This window comes from Hypanus sabinus, chromosome 11 (genome assembly GCF_030144855.1).
Source record: "Hypanus sabinus isolate sHypSab1 chromosome 11, sHypSab1.hap1, whole genome shotgun sequence".
NCBI classification, from domain to species: domain Eukaryota; kingdom Metazoa; phylum Chordata; class Chondrichthyes; order Myliobatiformes; family Dasyatidae; genus Hypanus; species Hypanus sabinus.
The window spans coordinates 26,782,141-26,799,620 of record NC_082716.1 but is presented as its reverse complement, the minus strand read 5'-3'; the positions used below and the strand labels follow the sequence as shown (position 1 = coordinate 26,799,620).

Genomic DNA, 17,480 nt, shown 5'->3' with positions numbered 1-17,480 from the left:
CGGTGCTTAAACAGAAGAAAAAAAAGTGTGGAACAATTTTAACTTTCTATATTACCTACTTAACACACAACTTATGTTGAGCATTGTGTCTCTTCCATAGGACTCAGCAGTCAGTCACAAAAGCTCATCAGGAAAGCACACAATTGAGGTCCTTTGGAACCCACCTATGCTGAATCCAGATCACATCCAATTCCTGTAAGCATTGCAGTGCAATTAACAGACAACATTCACAGGATATATTAAGACTGTTGTAAGTCAGCCACGTCTTTTTCACAGAGAATGATTGTGGCATGTCCAAGATATAAATGTAACATACAAATTCGTGAAAGTGTGGGTGCAACTTCTAAAGCTGAGAAGATGATTAGCCGCATTTTAAGTACATTGAACGAATAATGTGGGAAAGGTCAACACACATTCACTAGAGACCTGTTGTGAATTATGTTGGATTATGGGGCCCACTCTGTTGTGCATGTAGATTGAACAGGTCTGGTCTAGTAAAAATCCTACCCCGTATATACAGAAAATCACGAGTTGAGCAGTGAGTCCCCGGTGTAGGGTGGCATGGGGGAAGGATTGCAGGCTTGTCATGTGACAAGAAGCCTTGAGCAATCAGTTGCTTGACATCAACATGTATTATGATAAAGATCAGTAGGAGGGTTGAGATGGAAGTTGATAAGACTTGGGTTAGGCAGCATGTTAGTAGTGGTGTTGTGGGGAGGGATGGGTGTCCTCTAGTTTGGTACTCATGAGGAGTCATTTCCATAGATTTTGAAGAAGTTCTGTGATATTCTTACAGGCAGGGGTTGTGGGATGGGGACCTAAAAGTGGATGTTAGGTGGGACATGGGTGCCAAAAAGGGTGATCTATTGTGACACATTAAAGTGAACCTTCCTGTAACAGATAGGTCCCAAATACTGCTGAAACAGGCCTCACAACCCTCTGCATGGATGGTTTGTTCTAGCTGTGACTGGACATGTAAATGAAAATTGCAATTCTTTGCATCCATTTATGCATGCCTGGGCTCTTGTGCATGATTTCTCATGATCAATGTAACAGTGACAACATCCAAATGTGCACTGCATGAGGATTCACAACAGGGCTCTGTAGACAGCTCCTTCGTGCATATAGACTGAAACACGTAACGAGTTTCATGGTAATCTCTGTGAAAAAATTCTCTTCCTTCTTAATATGGTTTTTTAAATGTATTACTGAGGATGAGGTTGTTAGGACAGAGATGAATACATTTTGGGCTTGAATTTAATATCATTGATCCACCTACTGTCCAGGAGCAGAAAAGGGCTGTGCAACATCTTGCTGATTGCTAGGTTATAGGCAAGTCAGATTATCTAGATAACAGCATTTTTGTATTCAAAATACTGATCCACTCACTGTATTTCAGGTGTAGATCAATAATGAAAGATTATCCAGCTCCCCTTTCCACCCATCCCACCATCTGCCCATTGCTAAGTTTATAGCCTGGTTTAACTTTTAACCTGAAAAAAGATAGCACAAAGGTAATTAATTAATTCTTCCTTAATTTAAACTTTTTTTTTGCTTTTCAGGGCCACAGTGGTTCAGAAGTTCAATATTTATTGGGTCAAAATACGTGGTCCAATAATTTCTCAAGTAAATGCTTCTTCTTTGTCACAACAGTTTGCAACTGAATCTCCACCAAAACTATCAACAACCATCCAGCTAGCTAAACCAGTAAGCACTTTTCAAATACAAAGTGTAGATTAAGGATTTGAGTTCACATTTCAAGATGAAGAGTTGCTATGGGATGTGTAAAAATAGTATTTATTTATGTTTATAGTAGACAAATGGATAATTTACTGAATTTGACCTTCCAGATGAGAAGCAATCCTTTATTTCATGGGTTTAATATTGTGGGAAACCTTCTCACATTTATTTAATTTGTGTAGGCATATACCAAACTAGAAACCTCAAGCCCTATAGACCCAGAAAAGCATCTATTTGAAGCCAATAATGTAAGATGCATGTAACCATCAAGCATTAAAGCCAGAACCAGCAGGTTGCAGGACAGCTTCTTCCACCAGGCCATCAGACTGATTAATTCATGCTGAAACAATTGTATTTCTAAGCTATATTGACTGTTCTGTTGTACATCTTATTGTACATATTCTTTATTACAAGTTACTATAATTTGCACATTCAGAGGGAGCTGTAACATAAAGGATTTTATTCCTTACGTATGTGAAGGATGTAAGAAATAAAGTCAATTCAAGTTAGTTCATGTTCTTTTGAAAATATTGAGTTACTTTCTAAAGATAAATTTTTACATAAAATGGTGCATTTTAGAAAAAGGGCTTGTGTCAGATTTCCAAGAAATGAAATGGATTCCAATTTTTTAGTTGGGATTTTTTTTTAATATATAGTTATTTCCATCTCTGGTACTTGAGCATTTTAAGCAATTTTCTGATAGGAAACAAACAATCTTGGCCGTTTAATGTTGAATATGACTCTTCTGGACTTCTGGTCTATTCCAGTGCTGTTTAGTATTGTGGCTTTCTGGAGATTTACATAAATATTGCTGTGTAGCCCTAATTGTTCAACACAATTGTGCAGTGACTTTGGGATGATATGAGTTGTAGATATTGCCATTGGAACAAAGTACATGTTCCATAGTCTTTCAATTCCCTTTTTTTAATTCAGCAGATTTCAGGTGTTGTTCACTTACTGATTCTGAAATTTATGTGTGTTTGGAATGGCTACATCTATTAAGTGAGTTATTCTTGCTTGTTCATCCTGTGATATTATATCTAGACAGTTATTATGGATTGTCCTATCTGTAATAATGGATTGATCGTAATATAATTTGTGGGGCTCTGACTATAATTCTAAAAGTGGATCAAGCTTGTATTTATAATAAGGTATAGTTTCTTTTGTGAGTTTGTATTTTAAAGCAAGATTTTGGTGAATGATGTTTGCCACCTGATTGTGCCCATTGTACAATCTCAGATTGAGTTAAACTGCTGCAGAATCCTGTAATCTTTTGGATTACCTGAGTCTATTTTTCATGACTGAGTGCCAAAAACTAGAAGGTGTAGGTTTAAGGTTACAGGGAGGAGGTAAAAAGAGGATCTAACAGCTAAATGCTTGATTCAAGGGGTAATTAGTATCTATCTGTAATGAGCTTCCAGAGAAGGTGGAGGAGGCAGGAATGGTAACAACTTTGAAAAGGCATCTTGACAGGTACTTGAATGAGCAGGACAGATGAATATAGAATTAAAGCAGACAAGTGGGATTAGTATAGGTAGGCATGGTAGTTGAGGTAGATAAGATGGACCCTATAATCTGGTTTTTATGCTGTATGAGTTGAAGATCAGCTCATTGTCATATGCACAAGTACAAGTATGCACAAGTACAAGTATGCACAAGTACAAGTATGCACAAGTACAAGTATGCACAAGTACAAGTATGCACAAGTGCAATGAACATATGCACAAGTATGCACAAGTGCAATGAACTTGTGCAATGAACATATGCACAAGTATGCACAAGTACAAGTATGCACAAGTGCAATGAAGAACTTACTTGCAACAGCATCAGACACAGAGCTTTATATAAGCAGCTTTCACCAGAAAAAAACAAACATAAACTTTTCACAATTTTTGCAAGACAGAACACAATTAGAAGACAAAGGTCTTTTTAGTGGAAAGTGATTAAAGTTGTCATGATGTTGTACTGGTTGGTTCAAGAAAAGAATGTTTGAAGGAAAGCAGTTGTTCTTTTATTTTATTTAAATTTTGAGGTACAACCTTTTGGCCTAATGAGTGCACAACCCAATTAGACCTGTACGTCTTTAGAATGCAGGAAGAAACTGGGGCACCTGGATGAAACCCACGCAGCCATGAGGAGAATGTACAAACTTTGTACAGACAGCGACCCAATTGAACCTGGATCACTGATGTTGTAATAATGTACTGTAATGCAAATTGCTATGCTACTGTGCTGCCCCTGTCCTTGACCATGGTGGGGTGGGACTTCAGGCTTTTATACCTCCTACCTGTTAGTGGCTGTGAAAAGATGGCATGGCCCATTGAAGAGGATCGTTGATGATGGATAGCAACAGACTCAAAATGCTGGAGGAACTCAGCAGGTCAAGCAGCATCAATGGAAATGAATGGATAGTCAACATTTTGGGCTGAGACTCTTCTTCAGGACTTAGAAGCAAGGGGGAAGAAGCCAAGAGTAAAAAGGGTTGGGGGTATAGAGTCTAGCTGGAAGATGATAGGAGAAGCTAGGTGGGTGGGACAGGTCAAGAGCAGGAGAAGAAGGAATCTGATAGGAGAGGAGAGTTTGATGATGGATGTTGCCTTCTTGTAGCAGCGACCCCTGTATTGGGTGGAGTCTACTCTACCTACTAATCTCTGCAGCTTCTTACATTTGTGTGTATTCGAATTGCTCATATGCAACCAGTCAGGATGCTTTCAAATATACATTTGCAAAAGTTTGGATTGAGTGTTCATTGACAAGAAGAAAATAAGTTGCCGCGTTTCCCTTATGGTTGCATCTATATGCTTGGCCCAGGACAGGTCATTCGATAAGCTAATGCCCAGGAATTAAAAGCTGCTGATTCTCTCCGCTGCCAATCCCCCAGTGTAGACTGGTGCCTATTCGTTCCCTTCCCCTTGATGAAGTCAATGATCTTTAGCTTTACAGTTGCTGAATGAGAGGTTCTTGTGTCTTACCTCACTGCTGTACACTGACTCATCACTATCTGTGATTTGTCCCATAACAGTGGTGTCATCAATGAATTTGCATGTGGCATTGGAGCTGTGCTTAACCACATCATTTGCTTATAGATTGTAGAGCAGGGTTTAAACACATAGGTTTGAGGTGCACCCTTGTTAATGGTCAGTAACAATGTGATGTTGTTACCAATCCTCATTAATTGAAATCTGCTGATGAGGAAGTTGACCGTCTAGTTGCAGAGGAAGTACATAGGCTCATGTCTTTAAGACTGATAAACAAGAGAAAATCTAAGGATCCTGGAAATCCAAGCAATGCACACAATGTGCTGGAGGATCTCAGCAAGCAAGACAGCATCTGTGGAAAAAAAATACCGTCAATGTTTCAGTCCTGTCAAAGGGTCTCAGCCTGAAACATCGACTGTGCTTTTTTTCCATAGATGGTGCCTGGCCTGCTGAGTTCCTCCAGCATTTTGTGTGTGTTTCTTTAAGATTGATAATGAGTTTGGATATGATGGTTGTGATGAATGCTGAGCTATAGCCAATGAATAGCAGTCTGACATGAGTTCTACTGTCTAGATGGAAAAGCCATAAAAATAACTTCTGCTGTTGACAAATATATGATCTGTAATGTGGTGACATGTGTCAGGCCAGTAGATAATGGGAAGGTGAAGTTAGGCTGAAACCAGTGGAAAATGGGAGCTGTAGCTGCAGTGGGGCCTGCAGGACTTGAGGGAGCAATGATAAGAGAAAATACACACATGGAGATTCCTAGGACTGGTGCCCACCACATGTCAGGCTTTCTATATTTCAGCTTCAGGTAGGACTCAGAAAGTGTGGACTTTGTCATAAATTCCTGATATTCCTTAATATCATAGATTTATTTCTGCAGTATGAACACCCTGTGCCACCTGAAATTATTCTCTTCCAAGGAGCCAAATTAATTTTAATACTAGAGCAAACAAAATCTTTTGTTAAGAAACTTCCACAGGTTTTTCCACAATCACTGGAATGGTAGCATCATGGTTAGCACAATGCTTTACAGTTCAGGCAACCTGAGTTCAATTCCCGTTGCTGCCTGTAAGGAGTTTGTACGTTCTCCCCATGTCCGCGTTCGTTTCCTCCGGGTGATCCAGTTTCCTCCCATAGTCCAAAGACATACCAATGGTAGGTTGATTGGTCATTGTAAATTGTCCCGTGATTAGGCTAGCGTTAAATCGGCAGTTGCTGGGCAGTGTGGCTTGAAGAGGCAGAAGGGTCTCTTGTGCACTGTATCTCAACAAAAATAAATAAATACATTTCCCACCATCAATTAAATAAGCCACGTAAGTGGTTGATTTTAAGTATTTAAGCTGTTTCAGAGGTGATTTCATATGTTCTATAATTACTAGGTGTATTTTTCAAAGTGGATTACTTCTTTAAACCAAGCGTCTAGTTCGCAATTGAAAAGCTTTGCATAGTTAGATTGAATTGGTAAGATTCAGTGTCTGTTTTAGCTTTTTATGTTGTTAGGTTAATGCCACAGACTGTGGTAATCAGAAATCCTGCCTGCGGAATCCGACTGGATGTGACCCTGAGCTCGACAGATTGTGCTTCTTCCTCTCGTTTACACCACAGGGCTCCTCTGTACTTTTTGAGTTGAGTGGACCATCCAATGGGTACATCTCATTTGCCCTGTCCGATGACAAATGGATGGTGAGTATGATCGTTGCCCTGGATAAAAGCAGTGACATTGATTATGCTAGTTGTTAGGGTCCAGAGGCTGTGTCATCAATCCATTCACTTGAGGAGAATTTGCCTTTGTCGTCAGCACTAAATCCACGCAAAAACATAAAGCAGCATTGGTTACTTGAACTTTAAGCATACATCTCTATCACTTTTTCAGCTCAACTGTTGCCTTGCTCAGCCTCTTACAAACCCTTCAAATCAATGAGTCTGCACCACCCATAAAGCACCCATTTACACAAACCTACATTAGCCCTCTTCTTTTCATTCTCTCACATTCTCTAACTCTCATTTATGCCCTTCCTTGCTTCAGAAAATATCCTCCTGTATACTCCTGGCCTCCCATAATCTTAGGATCATCCAAAACTCTGCTGCCCATATCCCGAACTTCACCAAGCTTTCCTCACCTGCCACCTCTGAGCTTATAACGTACACTGGTTCCTAATTAAGTAATACATTTTTTAAAGTTTACCATTCTTCTTATCAAGCCCCTTTGTGATCTTACCTCTCCTCATTTCTGTAATTTCCTCCAGTCACAGAACTCTTAGAGGTATTTGTACTTCTGCAAATCTGTCCTCTTGAGCATCTACAATGTAATTGCTCTACTATTAGTGGTCATCCCTTCAGCATCAAATGTCCTCAAGGTGCTGTAGTTCTTCCCCAGGTCGTTCTGTATTTCTATTCTTTTAAGAAACTTCATGAAACCTAAGTCCTAATGAAGGATCTCAGTCTGAAATGTTGACTCTTTATTCCTTTCCATCAAGCTAAGCTTCTCCAGCTTTTGTGTATGTTACTCTGGAATTTCAGATTCTTCAAAATCTCTTGTGCCTCCATAAAACCTACCTGTCTAGTCATGTTTTTGGTCATCTGCCTGAAATACTTATGCATGATAACATTTCTAGGAAGTGCATTTGGGAGCTTGGCTTCATAAGGAAGCTGCTACTGGAAATGTTCGATGCTATAGTGTGGCCAGGAAGAGCAGGAAGGAACCATCAGTCTCTAGTAAGACAGCTGTTGAACACAATGAGTTTGTCTGATTTTGTGGAACCTGTAGGTTAGCTTCTGTTTCTTAATGCTCCTTCAACTTATCTTTGGGAACCTCTTTGCTAGGACAGTTATTGAATATCAGGCACAATGTATATGATTGCCTAATGTAAGCTGGAGGAACTGATAGAGGAAAAGTATTCTTCACCATTCTGAGCGAAATGCCAGGTAGGAGGCCTCAAAATCTTTCCTTTTAAGGTTTTTGATCATAATAAAAATAAGGGCACATTAAAATATACTGTTAATAGGGAAGAATAGTGGAGGCTAAGGGCAAACATGCCTGCAATACATTCTTAAAGCTTTATTTAATTTTGTCAGTGAGAGAACAAAATGCACAATAAAAATGCAGCAAACTGATTTGTAGTATTGAATTTGAATCTCTATGTAATTAAAATCTTCTGTTTCAGGGTGATGATGATGTTTATTTGTGTGTTGTTAATGATCAAAGTGTACAGATCAATCCAGCCCATTCGACTGGCCGCTCACATCCAATACTGGATTCACAGGTAGGTGAGACCGAATGGGGCTTCTGACTACAAATTTGCTGTGTACACTTTTAAGGTGAGTAGGGTTTTCTCCAGTTTATAACAATTAATTAGCCATGACTGGAGTCAGAAAACCTTATGTTAGCATTAACAGGTTGAGTGAGCTGGGGCTTTTCTCTTTGGAGTGAAGGAGGATGAAAGGTGACTTGATAGAGGTGTACAGGATAATAAGAGGCATAAATTGACTGGGTAGCCCAAGTCTTTTCCCCAGTGTGGAAATAGCTAAAATGGGGAGGGGCATAATTTTAAGGTGATTGGAGGAAAGCATGGAGGGGGGAATGTCAGGGTTGAGTTTGGCACACACAGAGAGGTGAGTGTGTAGAATATCTTACCAGGAGTGGTGATAGATACTGATACATTAGTGCTGTTTAATAAATTCTTAGGTGAGCACATGGATGATAGAAAAATGGGAGATTACATAGGAGGAAAGGGTTAGATTGTCCTTAGAATAGGTTGAAAGATCGGTACAATATTGTGGGCTGAAAGGCCTGTAATGTTCTTTATTCTATGTTCTAATAACAGAGGACTTGTGGGAAAAAAACATCCTGGAAAAGATAAATGATTCAGGGTTGATTAGGAAGCTTAAGAGGATGTGGTATTCATAACAGTTGATGAACGCAAACAAAAGCTTGCTATGATTTTTATCAGAATGATATTACGGGGAAGACATTCACCTTGAACAATGGTATATTGTCATTTTATGATCCACCCATCCTTTACTTTGAAACCAGAATTTTGTAAAATAGGATTCAATAGATGGAAGTGTAAGATATAACACTTCTTACTGGATTTTAAAAACATTTTCGTATAGTCTGTTTACGCTATTCAATGGCAACAGATATCGCAACTTTGAAATAATTGTAACAATGATTTCTTTTGGCAGGCTTCTATTTATGACATGGCATGGAGGTTAGAAGATGGGGTGACCCAGTGTTCATTCAGAAGGAAAACACGGCTCCCTGAATTTAGTGAACGTTTTGACTTGGACAGAAAATACTATATTTTTCTAGCAGACGGGAACACAGAAAATGGTGGGTTTGCCACTTACAGATAATGCACATCTTTGCCATGCACAGTTGGTGATATTTCTGAGAAACCAGAGTAACTTGAATTTATGTAAGCATAAGAAACATAGAAAACCTACAGCACAATGCAGGTCCTTTGGCCCACAAAGCTGTGCTGAACATGTCCCTACCTTAGAAATTACTAGGCTTACATATAGCCCTCTGTTTTTCTAAGCTCCATGTACCTATCCAAAAGTCTCTTAAAAGACCCTATCATATCTGCCTCCACCACCATTGCTGGCAGCCCATTCCACGCACTCACCACTCTCTGAGTAAAAAAACTTACCCCTGACATCTCCTCTGTACCTGCTGCCCAGCACCTTAAACCTGTGTCCCTTGTGGCAACCATTTCAGCCCTGGGAAAAAGCCTCTGACTATCCACACAATCAATGCCTCTCATCATCTTGTACACCTCTATCAGGTCACCTCTCATCCTCCTTTGCTCCAAGGAGAAAAGGCTGAGTTCACTCAACCTGTTTTCATAAGGCATGTTCCCCAATTCAGGCAACATCCTTGTAAATCTCCTCTGCACACTTTCTATGGCTTCCACATCCTTCCTGTAGTGAGGTGACCAGAACTGAGCACAGTACTCCAAGTGGGTCCAAGCGTATTGTGATATTGGGTTTCATCCATATTTCATGGGTCATCCAAATTATTCCATCTCTGGAGTTGAACACACTGGTCATTCCCTTGTTTTACAAGAGCACTCTGTTCTTCCCTTCACTAGGGACATGATTCATCTAAGTCGAGTGGTAGCATAGCAGTTAGCACAATGTTACTATAGCGCCAGTGACCCTGGTTGAATTCTGCTTCTGTCCGTAAGCAGTTTGTAGATTTTCTCAGCGACGACATGGGTTTCCTCTGGGTGCTTCGGTTTCCTTCCACATTCTAAAGATGTCTGGGTTAGAAGATTATTTGGTCACATGGGTGTAATTGAATGGTGTGGGAAAGGCTTGTTACTGTACTGTATCTCAAAGTAAAATAGAAAATAATATTCAGTGGGTTCCAGTTACTTGTTCCTTGGGTTAATCAGGGCAGCTGCATATTTGGGATAACTCATGAAGAACAAAAACTAATCGAGAAAATAGCCAGGATTTTCTTTGTTTATTTGGGACACTATGCCATTTAATTGGGACAGGAGACTGTCCTGAACAGTTTCTAACTGGCGATAGTTGCGTGAACCAGTGTGGTCTTTAGATACTGGACTGTGCTTAGAGCGAGCAGTTTTTAAATAACGTTAGCTGCACATGTTTGTGTTCATACAAAAGTGATTCTTGTCACTGATAGTTGGTGAGAAGTAAGCAGCAAGACAATTTAGAACTGTTTTGCTCACTCCAATTTCAAGCATTGAGGCTTGGCGATGCCAGAAATGTGCAGAAGCGAAAATAAAATAATTTCACTACCTCAGCAAGATAGGATCTATGATGAAATTGAAGACATTGGCAATCTTGAAGATTACAATGAAAATGAAGATTTGGCAGATGTAATCATGGATAGAATTGCGTGAAGGCAGTCCGTTACCTGCATTAGGTTTGCACTGATTCTGTTCTTTCACTGTCAATCGACTGAACACGGCAGTGTTTCTGTTATCCATTGTTATAGAGAATGAGAACGAAATCTGTACGTGAGAGATTATAAAGTGGAAAAGATTCACTCTCCACTGTCTTAACCTCGGAAGCCTGGGTCTAGTGATACTAATAGTCATCACAAACAGAGGTTTCCACTGGATGCTGGTCAAGAAAAATCCCATGAATCTTCCTCCCTTCTCCCAAATAGAGGAAATTTGAGCCTAGTTGCAACTGCATATCTCACCAGGTTGTGTATTAATTTGATCAGACCACATGCATGTAAGCCTGTGAGCAATACAGAATGGTATCCATATTAAAAGGATATGAAAGTACTAGAAGATACAGAATACATTTATTAAAATGATGATAGAACTGAGATTAGATCTACGGGGAAAGGTCAAACAGGTTGTGGCTTTTTTAGTTTAGAACAAGAAGGTTGACTTGCAAAAGGTCTCAAGACCAAAGCAAGAAGCCATAAACTGAAGGTGAACACTAATAAATTCAACAGTTAGTTCAGAAGAAATGTCTTTATTCATTATATAGTTGGAATGCAGAAACACCTACAGGGAGGAGTTGAAGCAAAAGGGAAGCCAAATAAAGAAACAAGAGATAAAAGGATGGAATGTTGTTTTAATGCCATTAGATGAAGATTGGAGGGCGCAGATTGGTATGAGCAGGCATGTACTGGCCTCTAGGATAGAAAGGTTTGTTTGCATTTTTTAAATGTATTGCAGTACTAAACAGTATTCTGATTATCTGTGCAACCTAGTTGGAACAACTGTGTTCTGTAAAAGATGCTCCCCAATTGTTCTATGGAAAAGTAGTCTTAACAGTTTTAAAATTATTTAACTGATGTTTTCTTGATGTTCAACTTTAGATAGTAATATTTGCTTTCTCTAAACTAAAGTTTACCTTGTGCTCTGACACATTTAGCTGAAGGTTCCATTGCTAATTTTTTCTTTATTATCATGTGAGATTCATTATAACCATTCCTGGAACATGCATTAAATATCTAACTATTCAATTACTGGAAAATTGCCTAACAAATGTAATAATATTAATATTATTTTTATTATTAAAGGAAGAATTCATAAACACCATCAGCAACCACTGATTTCGCAGGAGAAGGTACATCTGCATGGGTCTCTGAAAGAACTGACAGGTTCTCGGTCACCAGGATATGTTAAGGCTCATGGTTAGTTTCTCTCAGTTATTTTGTCTTCCATTTTCTGTAAGGAAAAGATTCTCTGTGACTGATAATAGAATAATAATCATGTATCTGAGGCTCAAAACCCTGCAAATGAACTCCATCAGTGGATGGGCAAATATGTTTGCCTGAGCTTTCACACTGGAACCCAACAATATATACAGGGTCGAAAAATGGAAGCCTTTGGTATTTATGAACACATCGGGGGTATGATGAGCGTGTCCATCGTAGTTATTAATTAGGCATTTGGTTTTATTACTTATTTAAGCCCATCACCCCTGCTGGGGCATATACTGCCGACAGCAGCTTGTCAGAGTCCTCTTCCTGGGCAGTCTTTCAAGTTATCCCCCGGTGTAACCCATCCTCAAAGATCCTCACTCTCCTCGGGACTTTGGCACTTCTGTTGGCATTTCAGCTCCGGGTTTTTACAGGATGGGGTAGCTAACCCTCCTTTTGCAGCCGGGCTTGGGACTATGGTGGAGTTATTTAATTTTAATGATGACTCTTTAATTTGCTGTTTGATGGACAAACAATGATGAGGTAATAATTGGTCAATGCATAACAAAGTTCTGCTGGGCAATCTGCATTGGGGGGGGGGGGTGCATGAAAAGAGCTACTTTTTAATCAGGGCAGCGACCAAGATTTTGAAGGCGAAGTTTCACAGCAGTTTTTCGGAGTTGAGGAGCGACCAATCATCAAGCGGCAGTATATAAAAAGAGCTACCTTTTAGTCAGGTCTGTGTTCAAGAATTAAAAAGCAGAGCTTCAAGCCAGTTTTCTCTGAGTTAGATAATCCACACTAGGCGTGCGTGAAAAGAGCTACTTCTCAATCAGGGCAGCGACCAAGGTTTTGAAGGCAGAGTTAGTGGCGGTTTTTTTCTGAGTCAAGGAGTGACCAACCAGCAAGAAGGATTCACTGGAAAGGGCTCATAAGAATAATTCAAGTGCAAGCAGAGCGACCATTCTTTTGAAGTGTGCCTGTCTTTAGAGCGGCTTTGGCTCGTCTGGTTCAGGCTTGGGTGAGAGAGATGGTCTTGTAAGTTACTCTCACTCTGTCCTTATTTGTTCATTCCTCGTTTATTAGTGCATAGTGTAGTGAGAATGGCTCCAGGGGCAGTGTTTTGTACTGTGTGTAGGATGTGGGAAGTCTGGGAGATGTCGAGTGTCCAGGATAAACACATCTGCACCAGGAGCAGGTGTTGCAGCTCCTGAGAGAATGTATTAAGGAACTGGAGCTGTTGCTCGAAGACCTTCGACGCATACGGGAGAATGAGGAGGTGATAGCAGGAGCTACAGAGAGGTAGCCACTCCTAGATTGCAGGAGACAAGTAACTGAGTGACTGTCAGGAGAAGGAATGGAAATTGCACAGTACACCAGTGGACATTTCCCTCAATAATAATTGTGAAACTTTAGATAATATTGAGAGGGAATGACCTACTGGGGTGGGTGGTGAAGCACAGTGACCGGGTCTCTGGCACTGAATCAGGTGCTGTGGCTCAGAAGAGCAGAGAGGTGAAGAGGACTGCAGTTTTGATAGGAGATCCCTTAGGAAGAGGAATGGAGACAAGGTTCTCTGGGTGCGATAGAGACATTTGGATGATACATTGCTTCCCTAGTGCCAGGGTCAGGGATGTCTCTGATCATGTCCATGGCTTTCTCAAGGGTGAGAGTGAGCAGCCAGAAGTCTTGGTCCTGTTATGAACCAGCAATAATCTCATCCAAGCACAGACGTAAGTGGTAAATTTAAAAGTCCATGCGATTTATACAGTCATTAAGGAGAGACTTCCCAAAACAACGATTCCTTTGAAGTAATGATGAGTCTGGCGATCACAGCTGGGAGATGCCTTATTCGAAGAAATCATTAGGAAATAAAAGGAACTGACCTTTTGACTGGAGGGTGGTCATTGCACAAACCTTCCCGACCTTGCAGGGCTTCAACTCAAATGTGCATGCCACAATTCCCGAACAAAGTCAAAAAAAAGGTCGATCATTCCCAAGACGCTGAACGACATTAACTTTATCCAATCCTTTGAACTTGGAAAGCTCCAGTAATGCCTTCGCTCTCCAATGCAGGTGTAAAGGAGACCTTGTGTCTGATTCCCTAAAAGTTAACTTGCAGGTTGAGTCTTTGGTGAGAAAGGTAAATACAATGTTAGCATTTGTTTCAAGAGGACTAGAACATAAAAGCAAGGATGTAATGTTAAGACTTTATAAAGCACTGCTGAGGCCTCATTTGGAGTATTGCAAGCAGCTTTGGCCCCTGATCTTAGAAAGGATGTAGTGAAACTGGAGAGAGTTCAAAGGAGGTTCACGAAAATGATTCCAGAATTGAGTGGCTTGTCATATGAAGAACATTTGATGGCTCTGGGCCTGTATTCTCTCGAATTCAGAAGAATGAGGGGTTGAAACCTATCGAATGGTGAAAGGCCTTGATAGAGTGGATGTGGAGAGGATGTTTCCTATGACGGGAGAGAGTAAGACCAAACGGCACAGCATCAGAATAGTGCGGTGCCCTTTCAGGATGGAGATGAGGAATTTCTTTAGCCATAGAGTGGTGTATCTATGGAATTTGTTGCCAGCAGCAGCAGTGGAGGCCAAGTGTTTATATATACTTAAGGCAGAGGTTGATAGATTCTTGATTGGTCAGGACATGAGGGGATACGAGGAGAAGGCAGAAGATGGAGACTGAGAGGATAATTGGATCAGCTATGATGAAATGGCGGAGCAGACTCAGTGGGACAGATGGCCCAACTCAGCTCCTATATCTTACGGTCTCAAGTAGAACACATGCTGGAGATCCCAAATATGCTGGAAGTACCCACCGACCTGAAATCTTCACTTTTATTGTCAGTGTCTAACATTTTCAGGTTAGACTTGACTTGTTGTATTAGATAGAGCACAGTTGATCTATTGTTCACACATACAGAAACTGTCTATCTGAAGTCACATTGGCTGGCGTTATGATAGTTTTGGTGTATAGTCATACAGGCAAATTTGGACCTGTGTTTAGTCCAGTGTTCTCAACTGCTTGTTAATGACAAGTGGAGTGAACAAATATCTGTGCATGGTTGTGAGACTCTCGGAGGAGACAGTGCAAAGCCCTTCTGCTGATACTTTTGCCCAAATATAATGAAAAGTCCTCAGCCAGTTTTTAACATGATTCAGATTCAGGTTCATTATTTTATCATATGTACATCAAAACATTCACTGAAATGTGTCAATTGTGTTAACTGCCAACACAATCAAAGGATGTCCTGTGGGCAGCCTGCAAGTGTCACCACACATTCTGGCGCCAACATACAGTAGCGTGCTCACAATAACAGCAGAGGACACAGCAAGTAACAAAATAACAACAGCAAAATAAGTTGCTTTTCTCCCTCCCTCCCACCCACACAACATTCCTCCAACCCCAGGACAGGCCTCCAGTCCTTCAGCCTTAAGTCTTCGGGTATCGGGCTTCATCTTCTGGACTTCTGATCAGTCTTCGGTACCGATCCCTGGACAAGTCGATGATGGAACTCCGAACTCCAGGACACTAACGCCGAACTAGCTGATTCACTGGAACTCTTGCCTCCTGCTAAGACAGACATCTAATCCCAGGACACAACTGACCTGGGACAGCCTGACATCCACATATGTCCTTCATCACCCATCCAGATCACTGGCCCTCGAGCATATGATTCAATATGGTGTGGTTCATGATTTCCGTCTACCTCTCCATACTTGGGTGCTGAGTTGAAGTGCTTTGCACTGATCCCTGGTTTTTGGATTTACTACGATTTCTATCAGGTGTTGAGGGAAGTGTGATTATTTTCTCTGGTGTATTAGAGAGCTGCTGTCGCCAATATATATATTCCAGCACTTAACATCACGTCAACAGAACCAAGTTGACTGGACGTTGGTGATATAGGAGCAAACTGAAAGCTACACGGAGTCAGTGTTCAAAATAATGGATGACTTATTCAAAAAAAAATTCTGGTGTGCACCAGGAGTCCAGTCAAAGCTGATCTACCTGAGCGTGAACTTGGTACAGCTTTTCCATTCTCAGGTGACGAGATTCCCAGTAAAACTACATTTTAATAACAGATTGGTGGCTATAGGAAGACGTAATTATGCAGCAGGCTAGGTCCTGATTTCAGAATAAAATAATTATCCACAGGTCTAACAGCAAAGCCAGTTTTCTATTACAAAAGTGGTTTCACACTATAACATAACTAATGTAATTCCTGAAACTTTGGTGTGATCATCCCGCTTGATGGCACAATAGTATCAGCGCCGGACTCCGGAGCGAAGGTTCCCGAATTCAAATCCAAGTTGGGTCGAGCGTCGAGCTAGCAACTCATCCTTGTAAAAACAAGAATAGCTTGCTATGGAAACACTGTCATGACGGTGCCCCGATAACTCCACTGCCGAGTTAAGGGCTATTCTTTCTCTTGGTGTCATCACTACTGTATTCCATGTCTCTACTTTGAGGCTCTGTCTGCAGATCCCTGTTATTACATTAGCATAATCCACATCACTAGTTATTAGGCCTCATTATCTTTTCCTTACAACCAGTGGTATTTTAATCTGAATTTGAAAGACAACACAATTTTAGGATTTAATTACAAAATTTTTGGAATATTTTACAAATGACAGAACAGAATGATGAATTTATCTATCACCTACCAGCTTGTTCCCCTCTCCTTGCCTATTTATCCTGGCTTCATCCCCCTTCCTTACCAGTCCTGAAGAAGGGTCTTGGTCTGAAATATTAACTGGTTTTTCCTCTTTATAGATGCTGCCTGACTTGCTGAGTTCCTCCAGCATTTTGTATGTGTTGTTCAGAGAATTGTAATGTTCAGTAAGTTACTGAAGATGCCTGGGCAATGGTACAAGAAAGATTGAGTCTCTTGGTAGTTTAATTTGATAAGAGCTTTCAGATTATATTCTGGTGAGCAATAACAAGTTCATTTTTTATTTATTCTTCTTAGGATCATTAATGTTTATTGCATGGGTGACAACAGCCAACACTGGTGTTATCGTAGCTCGATTCTTTAAACCTGTCTGGCCATCTACCACAGTGTTTGGGAGGAAGATCTGGTTTCTGGTATGTGGTTAATGCTGCTTCATTTCATTAGCCTTGGTTGATCATAAATGTTTTATTTTCTGGGAACTCAGCATCACCTGGAAGTCATCTGAGGAGAGTTGATTGTTCATAAGGGTCACACCAGTACGTGAATGACTAACGTGAATGCAGAAAGAAGAACCAGATAGTTTTTGTAACTGTTAGGCTGTCTTGCAGGGATTTCCACTTCCATCGAGGCATTACTCTTTATGCTTGGCTGATATAGTTCAAAATTTATCCCTATTGGATTTAAGAGACTGAAATTTCTATAAAAATTTGGACTATGAATTCATCTCTGATGCACCTGATTTATAGATACCAGGTCTATGATTTTTCCATCCTGGGCTCCACTGAAAATCTCTATGAACATGATATACCTAATATATCTGAGCTTATTAATCTACTGGCTGTGTAAAGTAAAATAGGAAAGTTTGCAACACAGATGAACAGCTGAGACTTTTGAAGGTGCCAGTATTTCACCACTCCTATCTGTGCACTTACAGCAAAC

General features: G+C 40.4%; 1 protein-coding gene across 4 annotated transcripts in view; it reads left to right on the top strand.

The window, feature by feature from the left end:
- The window catches only part of LOC132401780 (ferric-chelate reductase 1-like), an 88,406-nt gene that overhangs the window by 26,690 nt on the left and 44,236 nt on the right, over positions 1 to 17,480 (top strand). For all 4 annotated transcript variants that reach the window (XM_059983982.1, XM_059983981.1, XM_059983979.1 and 1 more), the window contains exons 4-10: positions 101 to 195; positions 1,563 to 1,707; positions 6,225 to 6,407; positions 7,889 to 7,987; positions 8,910 to 9,057; positions 11,740 to 11,853; positions 16,839 to 16,954. In XM_059983982.1, the coding sequence (XP_059839965.1) occupies positions 101 to 195; positions 1,563 to 1,707; positions 6,225 to 6,407; positions 7,889 to 7,987; positions 8,910 to 9,057; positions 11,740 to 11,853; positions 16,839 to 16,954 (900 nt within the window). The remainder of the gene's footprint in view (positions 1 to 100; positions 196 to 1,562; positions 1,708 to 6,224; positions 6,408 to 7,888; positions 7,988 to 8,909; positions 9,058 to 11,739; positions 11,854 to 16,838; positions 16,955 to 17,480) is intronic.